Below are 13,245 nucleotides of genomic sequence, written 5' to 3' on the forward strand. Positions count from 1 at the left end.
TAGCCGCCTACGCGCCTGCGCACTGCGATTTTGACCGCGATTTCCTTTCTCGTGGTTCTTTGGAAGCATCAGAGGTTAAATTAAAATTAAAATAAAGGTTATTGAAATAAACATAAAGTACAACCAAGTCAGGATATAAATAAGTACTTAGCGCATTAATAAGACAGGAAATAGCTCAGCCAAACCGGAAGTGACTGGAAAGGGCGGGCCGATTTTGAATTCGTACGGGTGAGTTCTGTGTATATAACTTAATGTATAACGTCCGCATAAAGATACGCTTAAATGTGTTGTATTCTAATATTTTAGTTTCATTATCATGTCAGATTCAGTAACTGTTATTCGCTATTGAAAAGCTGAATGCGCTAAATTGCGTGTTCGGCGAAGAACAGTCATTTTATTTAAGATGCGCGGAATTATTTAACGCGATTTTGTCTTCATACAGCTGCCGTTGCTGTGGCGATAACTGCTGAATTATGGCTTCTAAAATCCCAAGAGGTGAGCGTCATCTTTGGACTTTGCCTTAACTGAGTTTCATGCAAAGAAATCAAACTGACGCAAAATTAATGTCACTGTATTTAAAGGTTTGCAGCTGCCCGCAGAAACGAAGAGAATTGGCCATAAGCTCGAACCTAAAGACGCCGCGACTGCGAATGCTGCTCAAAAGCCAGATGGCATCCTGAAAGCTCAGAATAAAAACATTCCAAGGTTTGGCAGTGCAAGTCAATGATGTGCATGCTTCTCGGTGTTTTTATTCACTCCATGTTCACCATAAAACCGCACAGCACGGCCCTCATACTCACTAGATATTGAGCATTTTTATTTTGTCTTCCAGAAAAAATGTTGCTCCTAAAGTTCCCAAAGGGTAAGCTGCTCTGCGTGCAGTAGTTTCCATCTTGGACGGTATTAGTTTTGAATCGTTGGTCTGTTTATTTTGCTGTCTTCTGCAGGATTTCTACCAGACATGGGCAACAGGCAGAGCTTAAGGAACAAAATCAGCAATTGTTGGCTTTGAATGAAGAGCTGCAGAAAAGCCTTGCAAACACACAGGTGCTGAGAGCACGGCTTACCTTTGCACTTTTATTGGTGTATAATCAGAGTATGTTGCAGGTCAGGCAACATGCAGTTAAACTGACCCTCCTCATTTCTGCTGGAATAATGGGTTTTGCTCTGCTTCATCTCTTGTGTTGCAGCAAGAAGTGGCCGAGTTGGAGCTGCATTTCAAGGACATGAAAGAGGAGAACGCAGGGTTACAGAAGAACTTGAGGGACTGTCATGTCCTCTTGGTCACAGCAAAGATGGACCCGGGTAAATGTGTTCCCGCTCTCGTCCCGTCGTCCTGTTGGAGGCTCTGAACTAACGCCAACTGTCCAACTGTCAGTTTCAGCCGAAAGAGTCGGAGAAGCTGCACAACAAAATGAGGACCAAAGGAAAGAAGTCATGGTATTTACGTTTAATCTACTTTGCTTGATGTCATGGATCGCGATCGTGAGCTTACCAAGTGCTTCAAAAGAGACAAAATTCAATGATTTCCTCTTTCAGAATATCTCTGCAAACCTGTTAAATGAAATAAAAGCATTCGGAGAAATGGCATCGGAGCAACGTGCTCGGCTGGAGGTGAGACGACTGCTTGATTCGGCAGCAACGCTTTGTTCCTGCAGGGTTCAGTAACAACCGGAAGTGGGCTTTAAATGTTTCTCATTTTAAACACAGGAAATCCAAACGGCAATGACAAAACTCTCCAAATCCCAGGCACAGATGATAAAAGAGAGGGAGATGTTTTCTGAGGTAACTGCTGAAATGGAAAAGGCTCTGAAACAAGCAGAAACACTCCTGTTGTAAAAAGAGTGCATTTTAATGGTTAATTGTTATTTTAAAATACTTGCTCATCTTCTTTTAATGCTATTTGTGAAAGTGAATAAAAGATTGTTTTATATCTCTCTTTGTCTCTTTCTTAAGGATTTACTCTCCCTGGCAGGTGTGGGTGGGGAATTCAAACCTGCCCAGGCTGGTTTTAATGGTTTCATTACAATAATATGGTTCTGAATTGTATATAGTGTCGGATCTCCAGCAGGTGGTTTTGAGGATTTTGCTAGAACGCGTGTAATAATACATCTGTAATTTTTGGGAGTGAGTTGCAGGCACACAGGAGGATGCAACCCTGTTGTTCTTTCTTTCTGGTCCTTTGCAAAGACACTGCTGCCTCCCACAACATGATGCAGTATCTTGGATGACTGACCTGTCCACCATAATGACTAATATAGAAGGTTTTTTGGGTTATACAATATAATAAACATTTTGCTATATGAATATATAGAAAATATGAATTTCTATATGAATATATAGAAAAATAAGTGTACTTGTTATGCACTTTCTCATGGAGCTAAATTGTACCAGTGGTGCGGCCCAGTCGGTGTGTGTAGGGTTTGTCCAGTAGGTGGCAGCACTGCGTCTTATTTATTTCGGCCACATTAAAAGAAGAAGAAATCCGGAAGTTGCGAAATAAGTCATCCGAGGGAGGCACGAGCGACATTGAGCCCCGGTGAGTGAAAATAACTTTTTATTGTTGCTCAGTTAAACATAACGAAACATTCATATTAGTTTGAACATTCTGCTTGCAAAGATTTAAAGCTGCATTTGCTCGCTGAGCGCCGTTAAAGCGTCTAAATGAGTGAATGGGTGAGTTTGCGGTACCTAGAAGCTTTACCAGGCAAAAGGTCGTATTTGGTATTGATGTCGTGTGTCTGCAGCAGTGTGCACGTTTGGAAAATGATAATTGACCTAGATTTAAATGTATTTTGTGAAAGACAATGGTTATGACACTATAAGTATTCAAACTAATATATTGACGACATTTCATGGTGAATTGCTTCTTCCTTCCTTCCTTCTTAGGACATGTCCTCAGGCTGTGTGAGGTGGCTACTTAACCACACAATGACGTCTATGTTTGGTGCAGGTATAGGCTACTGTACCTCCGCATCCAGATCTTACCTCATATGCACTGTAAGATCCAGCGTTACGGCTTCGTCTTGCACACGGACTCCATTCTGCACTGCTGCAGGCAGCTCTGAAAACCCACCTGTGGAAAAGAGGAAGGCAACACAGGATCTCCACGCTCGTGCCAGTGTCACCGCTGTCGGCCGCAAAATCCCACAGCGTCAAATACAAGTCATAAGCGACACGGGAGAGAACATGGGGACCATGCACCGTGCAGACGTCATCAGGTTGATGGATGAGAAGGGCTTCAGGTTGGTGTTGCTGAGCGAACAGAAAGATCCGCCTCTGTACAAGTTGATGACTGGCAAACAGATTCACGATGAGCAGCTCAAACGGCGGGAGAAGCAGAAATCAAAAGCCGGTATGTGGAATATTTAACAAGTCACCAGATGTGTGAGATGAATAGCGATTTCCCCCTCTGCATTATGCACGTGCTGTATCTGAAAAGCAGCTGACCGTGTCCCCTCTGCAGCCCCTGCGCAGGTGAAAGAGCTCACCTTTACGCATGGCATCGCCGCTCACGACCTCACCGTCAAGGTGAAGCAAATAGAGAGCTGGCTGGAGAAAAACAACCACATAAGAGTGACTCTGCGGGCAAAACGTGGTCAACCTGCTGACAATCTGGTGAGGACGCTTCGTATCAGAGACGGGGAGCAGCACACGACCACAAACACCAGTGGATTCCAATACACAGTCAGCCTGGTCTGAGAAATCAAAGGGAAATTATGGGGTTTTTGGACACTTACGCTTCAAGGAGCTGCAGGAAAATCTAATTGTGTGGATCACTGGGGTGTTAAATGAGGAAGCAATATAAACGTGAACAATTGTCAATATAAAAATCAGATTTTTGCGCAACATTTGCTTTCAAGTTCTAAATATTTAAAACTTCCAAGTCAGCCGTGAGGTGGGAGGAAGGAAACTGGATGTTTCTGCCATTTAACTACAGCTTTTTATGACTGAGCTTTAGCAACAAGCTAATTTGTTGTGTCTTCCTTGTCTCTCTTTAGGAAACGGCTCTGGAAGAGGTGGTGCACAAGGTGGGAGTGATGGTTGGATTTGTGTCCAAGCCCAAAGTCATCCGTGACGGCCAAGCAGCCATGTGCATCCTGAGACCGCCCTCAGCGAAGGAACTGTCGCAGAAAGGAAAGAGCAGCGCGGCGGATCTGCAGACGGCCGGCTCCGGTTCTTCCCAGGACAAAAGCGTCGCTGGCACGGATGCAGCAGGAGCGTCTGTACAAGAGTGACTTCAAATCAACGACTTTCATGCAAAAGTCTGACAGGAAATCTCAGAAAATGGAGGATGTTTCTGGATTCTGAGGCTCCGTGTGCGCGAGGCTACAGCGGAGGTAGCGAGATGTGACCTGAGTGGACGTGACGCTGGGAACTACTTGGAAAAAAGAATTCTGTTGGTTCCATTTTATGCAGGTTAAAGCCAACGTTGCTCCACACAAGCAACAGCTGATCACCACTGGACTCCTCCCAGTCCCAGTGGAGCCAGTGATGAGACGCGTGTGCTGATCCCAGTAGGTCAATGCTGTCGATGTCCTTTAGGGATCCTGGAGTTCAAAAACCTGACGTGATGGAGGAACACTGAGCTGTGCCAGGAGAGATGAACCATCCCGGGATGATGAGGCGGGCCGGGAGCAGCAGCTAGCCGTGTATTTATGGAGAACTGGTGTGAAATTTCCCAGTAAAATCAAAGCTTATTCGCAGAAACGTCAGGTTTCGAGGCTCGGGAGCATTTTTATTACATTCACGCCTACCTGGGAAGCCCTTAATAGATGTAAAGATTTTCCTGAACAGAATAAAGAATCTGATTAATTTTAAAATAAGAAATTGAATCCTATATTATTTTTTTTTGTGAGGCTCTCTGGTACCTAAAAGGTGTTATTGTTGTGTTTAGGTCCAGCTTAGCCAGTGGGAGCTGGACTGGGTCACGTTTGGGGGGTTCTCGGCATTGAGGAGGTGCTGGTGTCCAACACACTTGACCTTTTCTGGGGTTATAATGCCCCCATAAATGAGAGTTCTCTCCTTTATCTGGACTTGTATCACATTTATGGGGCTTTTACTTTGGCATTAAGCTCTGATTGTGCTGTTAGAGCACCAAAGAGGGACGCAGTTATCAGGCCCGAGACCATATTTCTCTGCTTTATTCAAGATTCCTCTTTGTTATTGGTAAAAAATAAAAGCAATTTTGGCATACAGATACATTCACTTGTCACAGATCAACGCGTGTGATTGGTCAACACTGACTCTGAACAGCAGAGATGCTCTCTTAGAACGAGAGTCATACTTCTAGACATTAAAAAAGAAAACGGGGAGGGAACTTGAACATAAAACCGAATTAAGGCCCAAAAATGAAATTAAAATCTTTCCTATATTGTGTTAGAAAAAGCATTGGAACGAGAGCAGCTGAACTAGCATGCACAAACAGCATTTGTCAATAAGCCTCCAGTACTTTGTACGAGGAGAATGGCTTCACGAAGTGATAGTCCAGGTTGCCGCAGTGAGGACACTGCTGCACGTTGCTGTACTCTGAGAAATACTGCATCCCGACTCTGACGTCCACCACCGGCTTCCCGCAGTGTTTACAGTTGAGCCGAGCCTGTGGAGAAACGGGGCCCATGTGTGTTAATATCCAATGAACTGTGGCGGAAACCCGCCACTAGAGGGCAGCTGAGATGTTTTAACCACCTCTCACGTGCGTATTTTTGCCCCAGAGAACCTCCCGAGGCATCAGTAGTGACAGATTCGTTGTCTTTGGGAGCAGCGCTATCATCTCACCTGGCAACACGGTGAAGCAGCCAGGATATCATACGTGTACATGGTGCCCAGCTGGTGCCAGCTCCCGTCCCAGCGTGACTTGCATTTGATGCAAACGATCTTGTGGACGCCCTCTAGACAGTCCACACAGATGGCGTAGAGGTGCATTAGCCTACCTGTGAGGCATAAAGAAACGCTGTCAAAGAGGCTTGAATGCGAGTCAGCTCATGCGTCAGCCAGGAAATCAATAAAGTAGCTTCTACTATCTCCATATTATCAGGTTCAGGGGGTTGTCCCACCAGCTGGGGGGTGTTGGCTTACATGGCCGTCGCCAAGCTTGTCCATAAATAAAAGCTAAATATAGTCGAATTACCGTGACACCAGTAATAGATGTGGTTTCATTTCCCACAGAGGCTCCAGAGTACAGAGAGCTCATGATTGATGGTGTGTGTCCAAAAAGCCTTTTCACGTCACTGATCTGGTGAACTTGGGAAATGCCCGACACACTAACTGTCCCCCCCAATCACGATCAGAGCTTTATTGCAACGATTAACAGGAACAATCATCAATATGTATCAGTCCACGAGTGTGGGAAACAGCAGAAGCTGTCGTAGATTAGAGTTTAAATGTGTAACGCAGGTCTTTGTTTTAGCATCTTAGCATGCGAAATACTCCGGCTAACGCGGGCTCGTCTCATCACCGCTCATTTTAAAGCCTGTTGTTGTCTCGTCTTTATTGCAGCCTCCGTCGTCACACAATGCTGGAGTCATTCAACAAACGGCGATGGAGGGAAACTTGGTCTGACCTTGCAGGTGGCAGGGGACGTCGTACTCAATCTCATCGTGGCGCGACGGGCTGAGAAACAGGGTCCCGTCGACCAGAGGAAACTGCTCGAACACTGGCAGGGCTCGGTGGCACAGTGCACAGTTGACCACGTTCCTCTGGCTGGCACTGAGAGCGGACAGGATGAACCTGCAGGAGGGCCGACAGTCTGTGGTTAAGACATGATTATTGTCCAGATGTCCTCCTCCGTGCATGCTGCAGATGTTGGCCAAGCTAGCTAATTCTTAGCTATCATCTTAGCGCCTATCATAAGAGGCGAATATTCACGACGCTAGCGAACATTCCTTGGTCCAACTCTGCGTTTCACGTTTGCCGACCATTTTCCGACCTCCAGGAGGTTTCGTACCTGCGCAGTTCCTCTCCCTGGCCTGCCTGGGCGTCGTCCTCCATGCGGACATGGTAGGTGTTGACCTTATGGCGCGGGACGTGCGTGAGGAGCTCTGAAAGGTCCAGCCTTCTCAGGAACTGCACCGGGTGAGAGTGGTTGCCCTCGCCCCCTCCGGAGGACAGGAGCCGCTGGTGGAGCGGCAGCGGGAAAGACAGAGACAGCGGGAGCACCGGACCGTGGTCAAGATGCGAGCCGCTGTTGGAGGCTCCTACTGAGCAGCTCCGGCTCAGGGGCCCCCCGCTCATAAGGGTTTTCCTCTGCAGGTCTATGTGGACCGCAGATTTTAGGAATTCTCCCAGAGGACGAGATCCACGTAGGCCTCCTCCACCTCCCGCCGCGAGGACAGCGGTGGGGGGGAAAGGGAACCCGGCAGGAGGAGACAGTCCAGGAGAGTCACACGGAGACTTCTGAGGGGGCCCCAGACACAAAGGTCCTCCTGCGGCTGCTCCTCTCTCTGAAGAGTTCTGCCGGTCCACTGATTGTCTCCGAGGTAGCTCCTGGCTGGAGGCTCTGTGGGACAGTTTACCCCCTCCCACTGCTCCCAGGAGCTGCTTAGTCTTCCTGGGCTCCTCAAAGAAGCCGTCCCCAGACCCTGCCGGCCCCCCGCTGGCTCCGTTCCTGCCTGCGCTCTTCTCAAAAGGCTTTTTCTTGCGCTCTTCCTGCTGCATGCGCTTCACCTGATACCAGTCGGTGTCTTTTTTCAGGTGTCCTTGACCACAGCGGCACGAGCAGAACCGGAAGGCCAGGTCGTAGCCCTTCTTGGTCCACATGTTCTGGCGGCACTGCTTCTCGTTCCAGGAGCGCGCGCGGCCGATGCAGTTGAACTGGACGAGGATGGAGCTCTCCCACTCGTAGAAGCACTGCTGGTGCATCCAGTTGCCGTGAGGGCAGAGCTCGTTGTTGCAGAGCACGCGCTGGTAGTCGTCCTTCTCCATGTTGATGGGTCGGCCCAAGCTGCAGCCCAGGGGGGTCGCGCACTGGCTCTCTGAAAGAGGGGGGGGTAGAAACATGACCAAGTGGACGTACCACGCTGAAATACACTGTAGGAGAGGCAGGGATTCCCCGGACAGGTCACCAGTCCATCACGGGACACACACACACACACACACACACACACACACACACACACAGAGTTTCAATGCTAATTTCCCTGATGGATCAATAAAGTACTCAATCATAAAGAAACATCGACCTTCAAGAAACTAAAGAACTCCTCTAAAATAAAGTACGTTCGAAAAGCTGCGGGGGGAGAGAGAATGTCAGGAGGGAGATTTAAGTTGTGACTGACATCAAAGCTGAGCGAGCAACTCTGGACGTGGGCGTGTGTGTGGGGGCGTGTGCGTGTGGGGGGCGTGTGCGTGTGGGGGGCGTGTGTGGGGGGGGGGCGTGTGCGTGGGGGCGTGTTGATCCTCCCTTTTCTGCCACACCGTCTGTGTTTCCGTTTCTCCCCTTAAGGACTCGACTCGTGTCCTTTTAAACGTACTGAAAAGAGCTCAGCCAGACTGTGCATAGATATAGTTCCTCTGTCGGTGTCACCCTTGCTGAAGGCCCCCGGGCAGCCAAGCGCGCACGGGCCTGCGCAGCACCTGCTGGCCGCGCACGGGACGCAGCAGCAGAGAGATGCGTTGCATTGCTTCACTAATATTCCCCGAAGATGCCCTTTCAGACTCAGGACATTCATTCCCAGAAGAAGCTCCACCCGCCGAACTCCGTGGATAAATCCATCCAATTAGTGTCTCGTTGCTCGTTTGGTGAGAACTAAAGTCGACCGAGGCCGTTTCAGCCAAATTTCCACTTTTTCCTGCCGTGCGCGCACTCTTCTCCTATCACAACAAAGCGCAGCGGGCGACCGAAGCGCGGACCTGAGCGCTACCGCCTGCTTCACATAATCCCCGGCCCCGACCCAACATTTCCCTCTTTCCGAGGCCTCAAGTCGTGATCGAGCGTTACAGCCGCGCCGGTCAGCAAAAGGTCGCAGCTGGGGCGCAGCTGGAGCGACCTGGTGCAGCGGCACAGGGGGGTGGGGGGGTGCCAGCGAGAGCAGCCAGCTCCACCAACAGGAAGGCAGCATCACCAAACTTCTACATCTGCGTCCGCTTCCTCTCTTACCACTCGAGCGCTGGCTTCTGGGTGCAGCCGCCGCCGCCGCCGCGCCTCCCGTCGCCGCTGCACAGCCTCCATTTTCCTGCTCATCTCCGTTACTGTTGCTGCGCTTGCTTTTCTTTCCCTTGGTGCTCTTCTGGTTGGGCATTTTACGCGATCTCTTGTCCCAGTGGTATTTTCGACCTCACTCAGCGGCCTCTGTCACCGCCGACTGGCAGTTTTTGCGGAATGCGTCTCTGCATTGTTCTTTCCTGGCGTCGTTGTTGGCGCCGTGCTCGTCGTCCTCGTGGGCAACGTGCACGCTCGATTGCAGCGCTGATAGCAGCGATTCTAAATAATAATCAGCTTTAACCTTTAAGGCGGCCCCGTCCCTTGTTTTGATTCCTGCTCCTCTGTTTTCGTTCGCTCCTGACGTCACAAGACCCCGCCCCCACACGTTCGCTCAGCGGCCGATGCTGCATTCAAATGTCGGCAGAATAGCTCGGAATTTTAAGTTTCGATATTTTTTTAAAGTCGATTGTTTATTTATTTATTTTTCCAAAGCTGTCAAATGTGGGGGCAGTTTCTGAATGGTTTCACGGTTGAAATGGAATAAATGGATAAATAACTATATTTTACTTCACCAAGATAAAACTGAACAAGATTGTACTGCAGTCAAAAGTCCCTCATGTTGTGGAACTAAAGAGGAAAAGGAAAATCAGCAACTTTTACAAAAATGCAGCAAAGGGTTGCAGCTGTGGTCACATGCTGCCCTGAGCAGAGAACTGCTCCATCGTGTGCAAGTCTCTGCAGCGTTCGCTCTAAACGGCATTTTCCATGTACACAAAACTGAACCTTACTCCAAAATTGCGCTGATGAAGTTCAAATAAAAAAGTAGTTAGACCTCGTCGTTAGATATTAATGACAACTGGTTCATCAGCCTGGGAGGTAACGATCCCAATTATCTGTCACATTTCAACAGGACAAACTTCTGGTTCTTGCCTGCTTGTCTAAACATGTTTAAATGCCTCCGAGCAGTTTAGAAACCAAGAGTGGTTCCTCTTCAGCGTTCCTCCAGTGAGTGTGCACGCTCCTACCCCTGATCCCATTAGTCCCACGTCTGAGATTAAAAAAAGACAGAACGCTCGAGCTTAAAGTGCAACGACTTTATTCCATGGAATGAATGAAATCATAAACCAGGTGTGTTTAGGAATGTTCTCGTCTATTGTCCTTGAAGGCATCATGAAGACATCCCAGAAGGTAAATCTGGGCCGTTCCTGGAGATTTTCCTCTTTCAGCGCAACAACAGAAGCAAACACAGTAAATGACAGTGACGTATGCAGCAGTTTCCTATTCTCCGTTGATTTCTGAGGATTTCGTTTCACCCTGATCGTCTGTGTGGAGCGGAACGTCGGGATAGCTCGGAGCGTCGCCGCCAACACCGGCGCCTCGAGCAAAACCAGGAAATAAAACACGTGGATCAGGGGAATCCTGAGCTGCTGAAGGCCGACAGCAGCAGAGACGCATCGCAGACGTTTACAGATGAGGCACATTAATGGCTAAAAACAGCACTGGTGAGTAGAAAAGAGACCAGACTGGTGCTGATGTCGCTCACATTACAGCAGATAAAAACACACATGACAGCCTCCAGCTTCCGAACAATCCAATGTTGGCAACTCTGGGATTCCTTTTGGTTTCTCCCACCCAAAAACTCAAACGCACCAAAGAAGACGTCGCTAGCAAACCCGCGGCGGCTGTTTCAATCATTCTTTTTCAGAAGGGAAATTTGGAGCTCAGCTAACACTCAATATTCCGTCTCTGAAAAAGACGGAGTAAAGACTATTCTAGCAGCTACACAACGTGTACAAAAGGTGTAAAAGCACCAGTGAAATGCACCGATGTTGGATTTTGAGGTCACCCTGAGGTAGTCAAGATGGCTCATGTAAACAGTTCACGTTACTGGCGTTTGGCACCGTGCACAGCGGAAATTTGATCTTCGAGCTGCACGGCGTTAAAGCTAAAAACTTTCAAATATTTGACTTTCGGCTTGAGTCCAGGTGAGAGGAACTCCTGGTGCAGCTTCATAGACAAATGTTCAAGGTCGGGTTGATAATTAGACGTGATCCGATCCCAAAAAGACAGTTGAAACCTAAAACACGTGCGAGCGTCTGCTTTACACGCCGCTACGTTCCTCGATCTGTGCAGCCAGTTTTGTGATGATATCAGGGACACAGCAGTGTCACAGACAGACGTTTCCTGGGGAACTACTGATGGAAATATTAAAAATCATGTGCGTGAAAAGAAGTAAAGAGATAGAAAATACCGAGTAACGTCTCAATTTACAGGTGGAGGCCATCAGAAGCCCACCTGGTCCTGGGAGAACCTTTACTCTTGGAGCAGGGTGATGTCCACATTATCGTGGACGCCCTGGAGAAGCAGTTCGCCCTGGTAGGAGATCAGCTTCCTCTTTTTGGCCGCCTTCAAGGTGCCGACCAGGGCCTCGAAGATGTTGGCACAGCGGTCGTCGTTGAACAAGACCCCGAACTTCACACAGGTTTGACCATCAGCGTCTGCGAGAGGGAGCATCCAAAGTGAGGGTGATGCACGTTAACGGGTCTCGGCTGTCGCCGGTGAGCAACTGTAATGTGCAGCGAGAGTCTTCACTTTTAGAACAGGTGTACTACTACTCTGCCTCTGATGTGGATCAGAACCAGTGTTAACATCTGTCTGCACGGCTGCTTCAGGATGTTGCCACGACATCATTGTGTCGTGTTTCCTCCACCCCCAAAACTGTGTTTCTGTACCACCTCGGCTGTTCAAGATCAGCTGGAATAAGTTGTGTCCGGATTTCTCATGGCTGCAGAATCACCGAGTCCACTTACTCTTAGAGCCCAGACGCTTAATCTCCTCCACCAGCAGCTCTATTTCATGAGAGACATTCATCCTTGCCGAAAATGAGAAGATCTCTGCAAAAGAAAACCAGATTTTATTTTAGTTTTATCGTCATTTTGAATTTCGCTGCTCCTTATGACGTCACATGAGAAGGTAATGCGGAAATGAGCGATTAGCATTTCAAGCTAGCCGTAAATACGCGTTTCAGCACCCATTGGTTATTTACCGTCATCTCCAGTGTGGCTTGATACGGACTGTTAAAATGTGTTGTTTTTAAATCTGGACAACAATGAATGTATTACAGTTAGAGTCAATAAGCGCTCGCCGGGTAACATTAGCTTCAGAACCGACTGCTAAGGAAGGACAGTGAACGCAGCTATACGGAAAAATTAAAAGTGCAAATTGGATACAAGCAGTGTAACAAAATGGTTTAGTAAAACAGGGCAGAAAACAAGTTTGACATTGAGAAATTACTTTTTAATGACATAAAAACGAATCAAATAAGGAGATCCTTACTGGGATGTATCGGCTCCTGCAGGGCGGTGGTGCGTTCAAGTGTCTGCTCGGAAATGTTGACGCTCCTCGTTTCCGGAACACAGTCAGGCACCATCTCCCCATATATGGTGTTAACTACGAGCCCGTAGTTCTTCTGAACAAGTAGGCACAAGCTTTCTGCTGCAATTTGTAGCCTTTTGTTTTACGCCACCACAGTGCAAGTCGTTAAATGTAGCGAGGAAAAAACTGGAAGTGTATTCTTTGAATAATAAAAGGTTATCCTCAACAGTTATCTCACAATTACTTTTTTTTTTTAACCTAAATTAATACTGTCACTGATGGCAAATGCTCTGACATCATTATTGCTTACATTTTGTCGCAGCTTATCTGCTCTAAAATAACATTTAAGACTAGCAGACGGCCTCAGAAAGGCTTTTATTTTGAAATCAATTATCCGGTTTTTTGCAGGCCAAGCAAACTCCTACAGCTCAATGACGTAGAGTCGTCAAGCTAACGGCGAAACCTACAGCCAGAGCCGGAAGTGTGTCACGTGGGAATAAGCGGCAGTTTGATTTATGACTTGACAGAAACGATTGTACGCTGTATTACACAGCGATAAATATAATCTAAAGTATTTTGATGCTGTCGAAATCCTTTCGCGAATATGAGTGAAACCCCACCTGAATTTATGTGCACGTTTATTTTATATTTAGCTCTGAATTGGGATTTGAAGGCGGAGGGAGTTGTGTTTTATTCTGAAGCTTCCGCCCGGAAACGCCTCCCTAATT

General features: G+C 47.8%; 4 protein-coding genes across 6 annotated transcripts; 2 read left to right on the forward strand and 2 right to left on the reverse strand.

The window, feature by feature from the left end:
• The first annotated feature begins 55 nt into the window (after positions 1 to 55).
• On the forward strand, positions 56 to 1,933 carry knstrn (kinetochore localized astrin (SPAG5) binding protein). Of its 2 annotated transcripts, XM_057016266.1 has the most exons (9): positions 56 to 228; positions 443 to 495; positions 582 to 705; positions 833 to 862; positions 948 to 1,047; positions 1,191 to 1,305; positions 1,379 to 1,440; positions 1,540 to 1,614; positions 1,711 to 1,933. In XM_057016266.1, exons 2-9 carry the CDS (start codon positions 474 to 476, stop codon positions 1,837 to 1,839), a joined length of 657 nt encoding a protein of 218 aa, XP_056872246.1. In that variant the 5' UTR covers positions 56 to 228; positions 443 to 473; the 3' UTR covers positions 1,840 to 1,933. The 2 variants fall into 2 exon arrangements, with proteins under 2 accessions (XP_056872246.1, XP_056872247.1); XM_057016267.1 differs by lacking the exon at positions 56 to 228 and having other exon boundaries at positions 233 to 495.
• Positions 1,934 to 2,470: 537 nt separating this feature from the next.
• Positions 2,471 to 4,830, forward strand: mtif3 (mitochondrial translational initiation factor 3). The gene is made up of 4 exons (XM_057016263.1): positions 2,471 to 2,539; positions 2,890 to 3,355; positions 3,467 to 3,618; positions 4,002 to 4,830. The coding sequence occupies exons 2-4, from the start codon at positions 2,893 to 2,895 to the stop codon at positions 4,236 to 4,238; spliced, it is 852 nt and encodes a 283-aa protein (XP_056872243.1). The 5' UTR covers positions 2,471 to 2,539; positions 2,890 to 2,892; the 3' UTR covers positions 4,239 to 4,830.
• A 298-nt stretch (positions 4,831 to 5,128) lies between these two features.
• heca (hdc homolog, cell cycle regulator) lies at positions 5,129 to 9,523 on the reverse strand. Of its 2 annotated transcripts, none has more exons than XM_057016253.1 (5): positions 9,098 to 9,522; positions 6,947 to 7,973; positions 6,563 to 6,729; positions 5,779 to 5,933; positions 5,129 to 5,599 (listed from the first exon to the last, which is right to left on the reverse strand). In XM_057016253.1, exons 1-5 carry the CDS (start codon positions 9,237 to 9,239, stop codon positions 5,435 to 5,437), a joined length of 1,656 nt encoding a protein of 551 aa, XP_056872233.1. In that variant the 5' UTR covers positions 9,240 to 9,522; the 3' UTR covers positions 5,129 to 5,434. The 2 variants fall into 2 exon arrangements, 1 of the variants encoding a protein (XP_056872233.1); XR_008947253.1 differs by having other exon boundaries at positions 5,461 to 5,599; positions 5,689 to 5,933; positions 9,098 to 9,523.
• Positions 9,524 to 10,221: 698 nt separating this feature from the next.
• abracl (ABRA C-terminal like) lies at positions 10,222 to 12,622 on the reverse strand. Its single transcript, XM_057016268.1, has 3 exons — positions 12,479 to 12,622; positions 11,953 to 12,036; positions 10,222 to 11,640 (listed from the first exon to the last, which is right to left on the reverse strand). The coding sequence occupies exons 1-3, from the start codon at positions 12,570 to 12,572 to the stop codon at positions 11,456 to 11,458; spliced, it is 363 nt and encodes a 120-aa protein (XP_056872248.1). The 5' UTR covers positions 12,573 to 12,622; the 3' UTR covers positions 10,222 to 11,455.
• Between the last annotated feature and the right edge of the window lie 623 nt (positions 12,623 to 13,245).

The sequence above is a fragment of the Takifugu flavidus genome, chromosome 19, assembly GCF_003711565.1.
Source record: "Takifugu flavidus isolate HTHZ2018 chromosome 19, ASM371156v2, whole genome shotgun sequence".
Classification (NCBI taxonomy): Eukaryota; Metazoa; Chordata; class Actinopteri; order Tetraodontiformes; family Tetraodontidae; genus Takifugu; species Takifugu flavidus.

What these genes read in the sequence shown, in the direction of transcription:
- heca (XM_057016253.1), bottom strand. Translation starts at nt 9,239, where the DNA reads ATGCCCAACCAGAAGAGCACCAAGGGAAAGAAAAGCAAGCGCAGCAAC. An exon ending in CAGGGAGAGGAACTGCGCAG is followed by an intron (nt 6,730 to 6,946) that starts GTACGAAACCTC and finishes GCCCTCCTGCAG; the next exon opens with GTTCATCCTGTCCGCTCTCA. An exon ending in CGTCCCCTGCCACCTGCAAG is followed by an intron (nt 5,934 to 6,562) that starts GTCAGACCAAGT and finishes TATGCCTCACAG; the next exon opens with GTAGGCTAATGCACCTCTAC.
- mtif3 (XM_057016263.1), top strand. Translation starts at nt 2,893, where the DNA reads ATGTCCTCAGGCTGTGTGAGGTGGCTACTTAACCACACAATGACGTCT. An exon ending in GAAGCAGAAATCAAAAGCCG is followed by an intron (nt 3,356 to 3,466) that starts GTATGTGGAATA and finishes TCCCCTCTGCAG; the next exon opens with CCCCTGCGCAGGTGAAAGAG. An exon ending in GTCAACCTGCTGACAATCTG is followed by an intron (nt 3,619 to 4,001) that starts GTGAGGACGCTT and finishes GTCTCTCTTTAG; the next exon opens with GAAACGGCTCTGGAAGAGGT.
- abracl (XM_057016268.1), bottom strand. Translation starts at nt 12,572, where the DNA reads ATGGTGCCTGACTGTGTTCCGGAAACGAGGAGCGTCAACATTTCCGAG. An exon ending in GCAGGAGCCGATACATCCCA is followed by an intron (nt 12,037 to 12,478) that starts GTAAGGATCTCC and finishes TTTCTTTTGCAG; the next exon opens with AGATCTTCTCATTTTCGGCA. An exon ending in TAAGCGTCTGGGCTCTAAGA is followed by an intron (nt 11,641 to 11,952) that starts GTAAGTGGACTC and finishes TCCCTCTCGCAG; the next exon opens with ACGCTGATGGTCAAACCTGT.
- knstrn (XM_057016266.1), top strand. Translation starts at nt 474, where the DNA reads ATGGCTTCTAAAATCCCAAGAG. An exon ending in AAAGCCTTGCAAACACACAG is followed by an intron (nt 1,048 to 1,190) that starts GTGCTGAGAGCA and finishes CTTGTGTTGCAG; the next exon opens with CAAGAAGTGGCCGAGTTGGA. An exon ending in AGCAACGTGCTCGGCTGGAG is followed by an intron (nt 1,615 to 1,710) that starts GTGAGACGACTG and finishes TTTTAAACACAG; the next exon opens with GAAATCCAAACGGCAATGAC.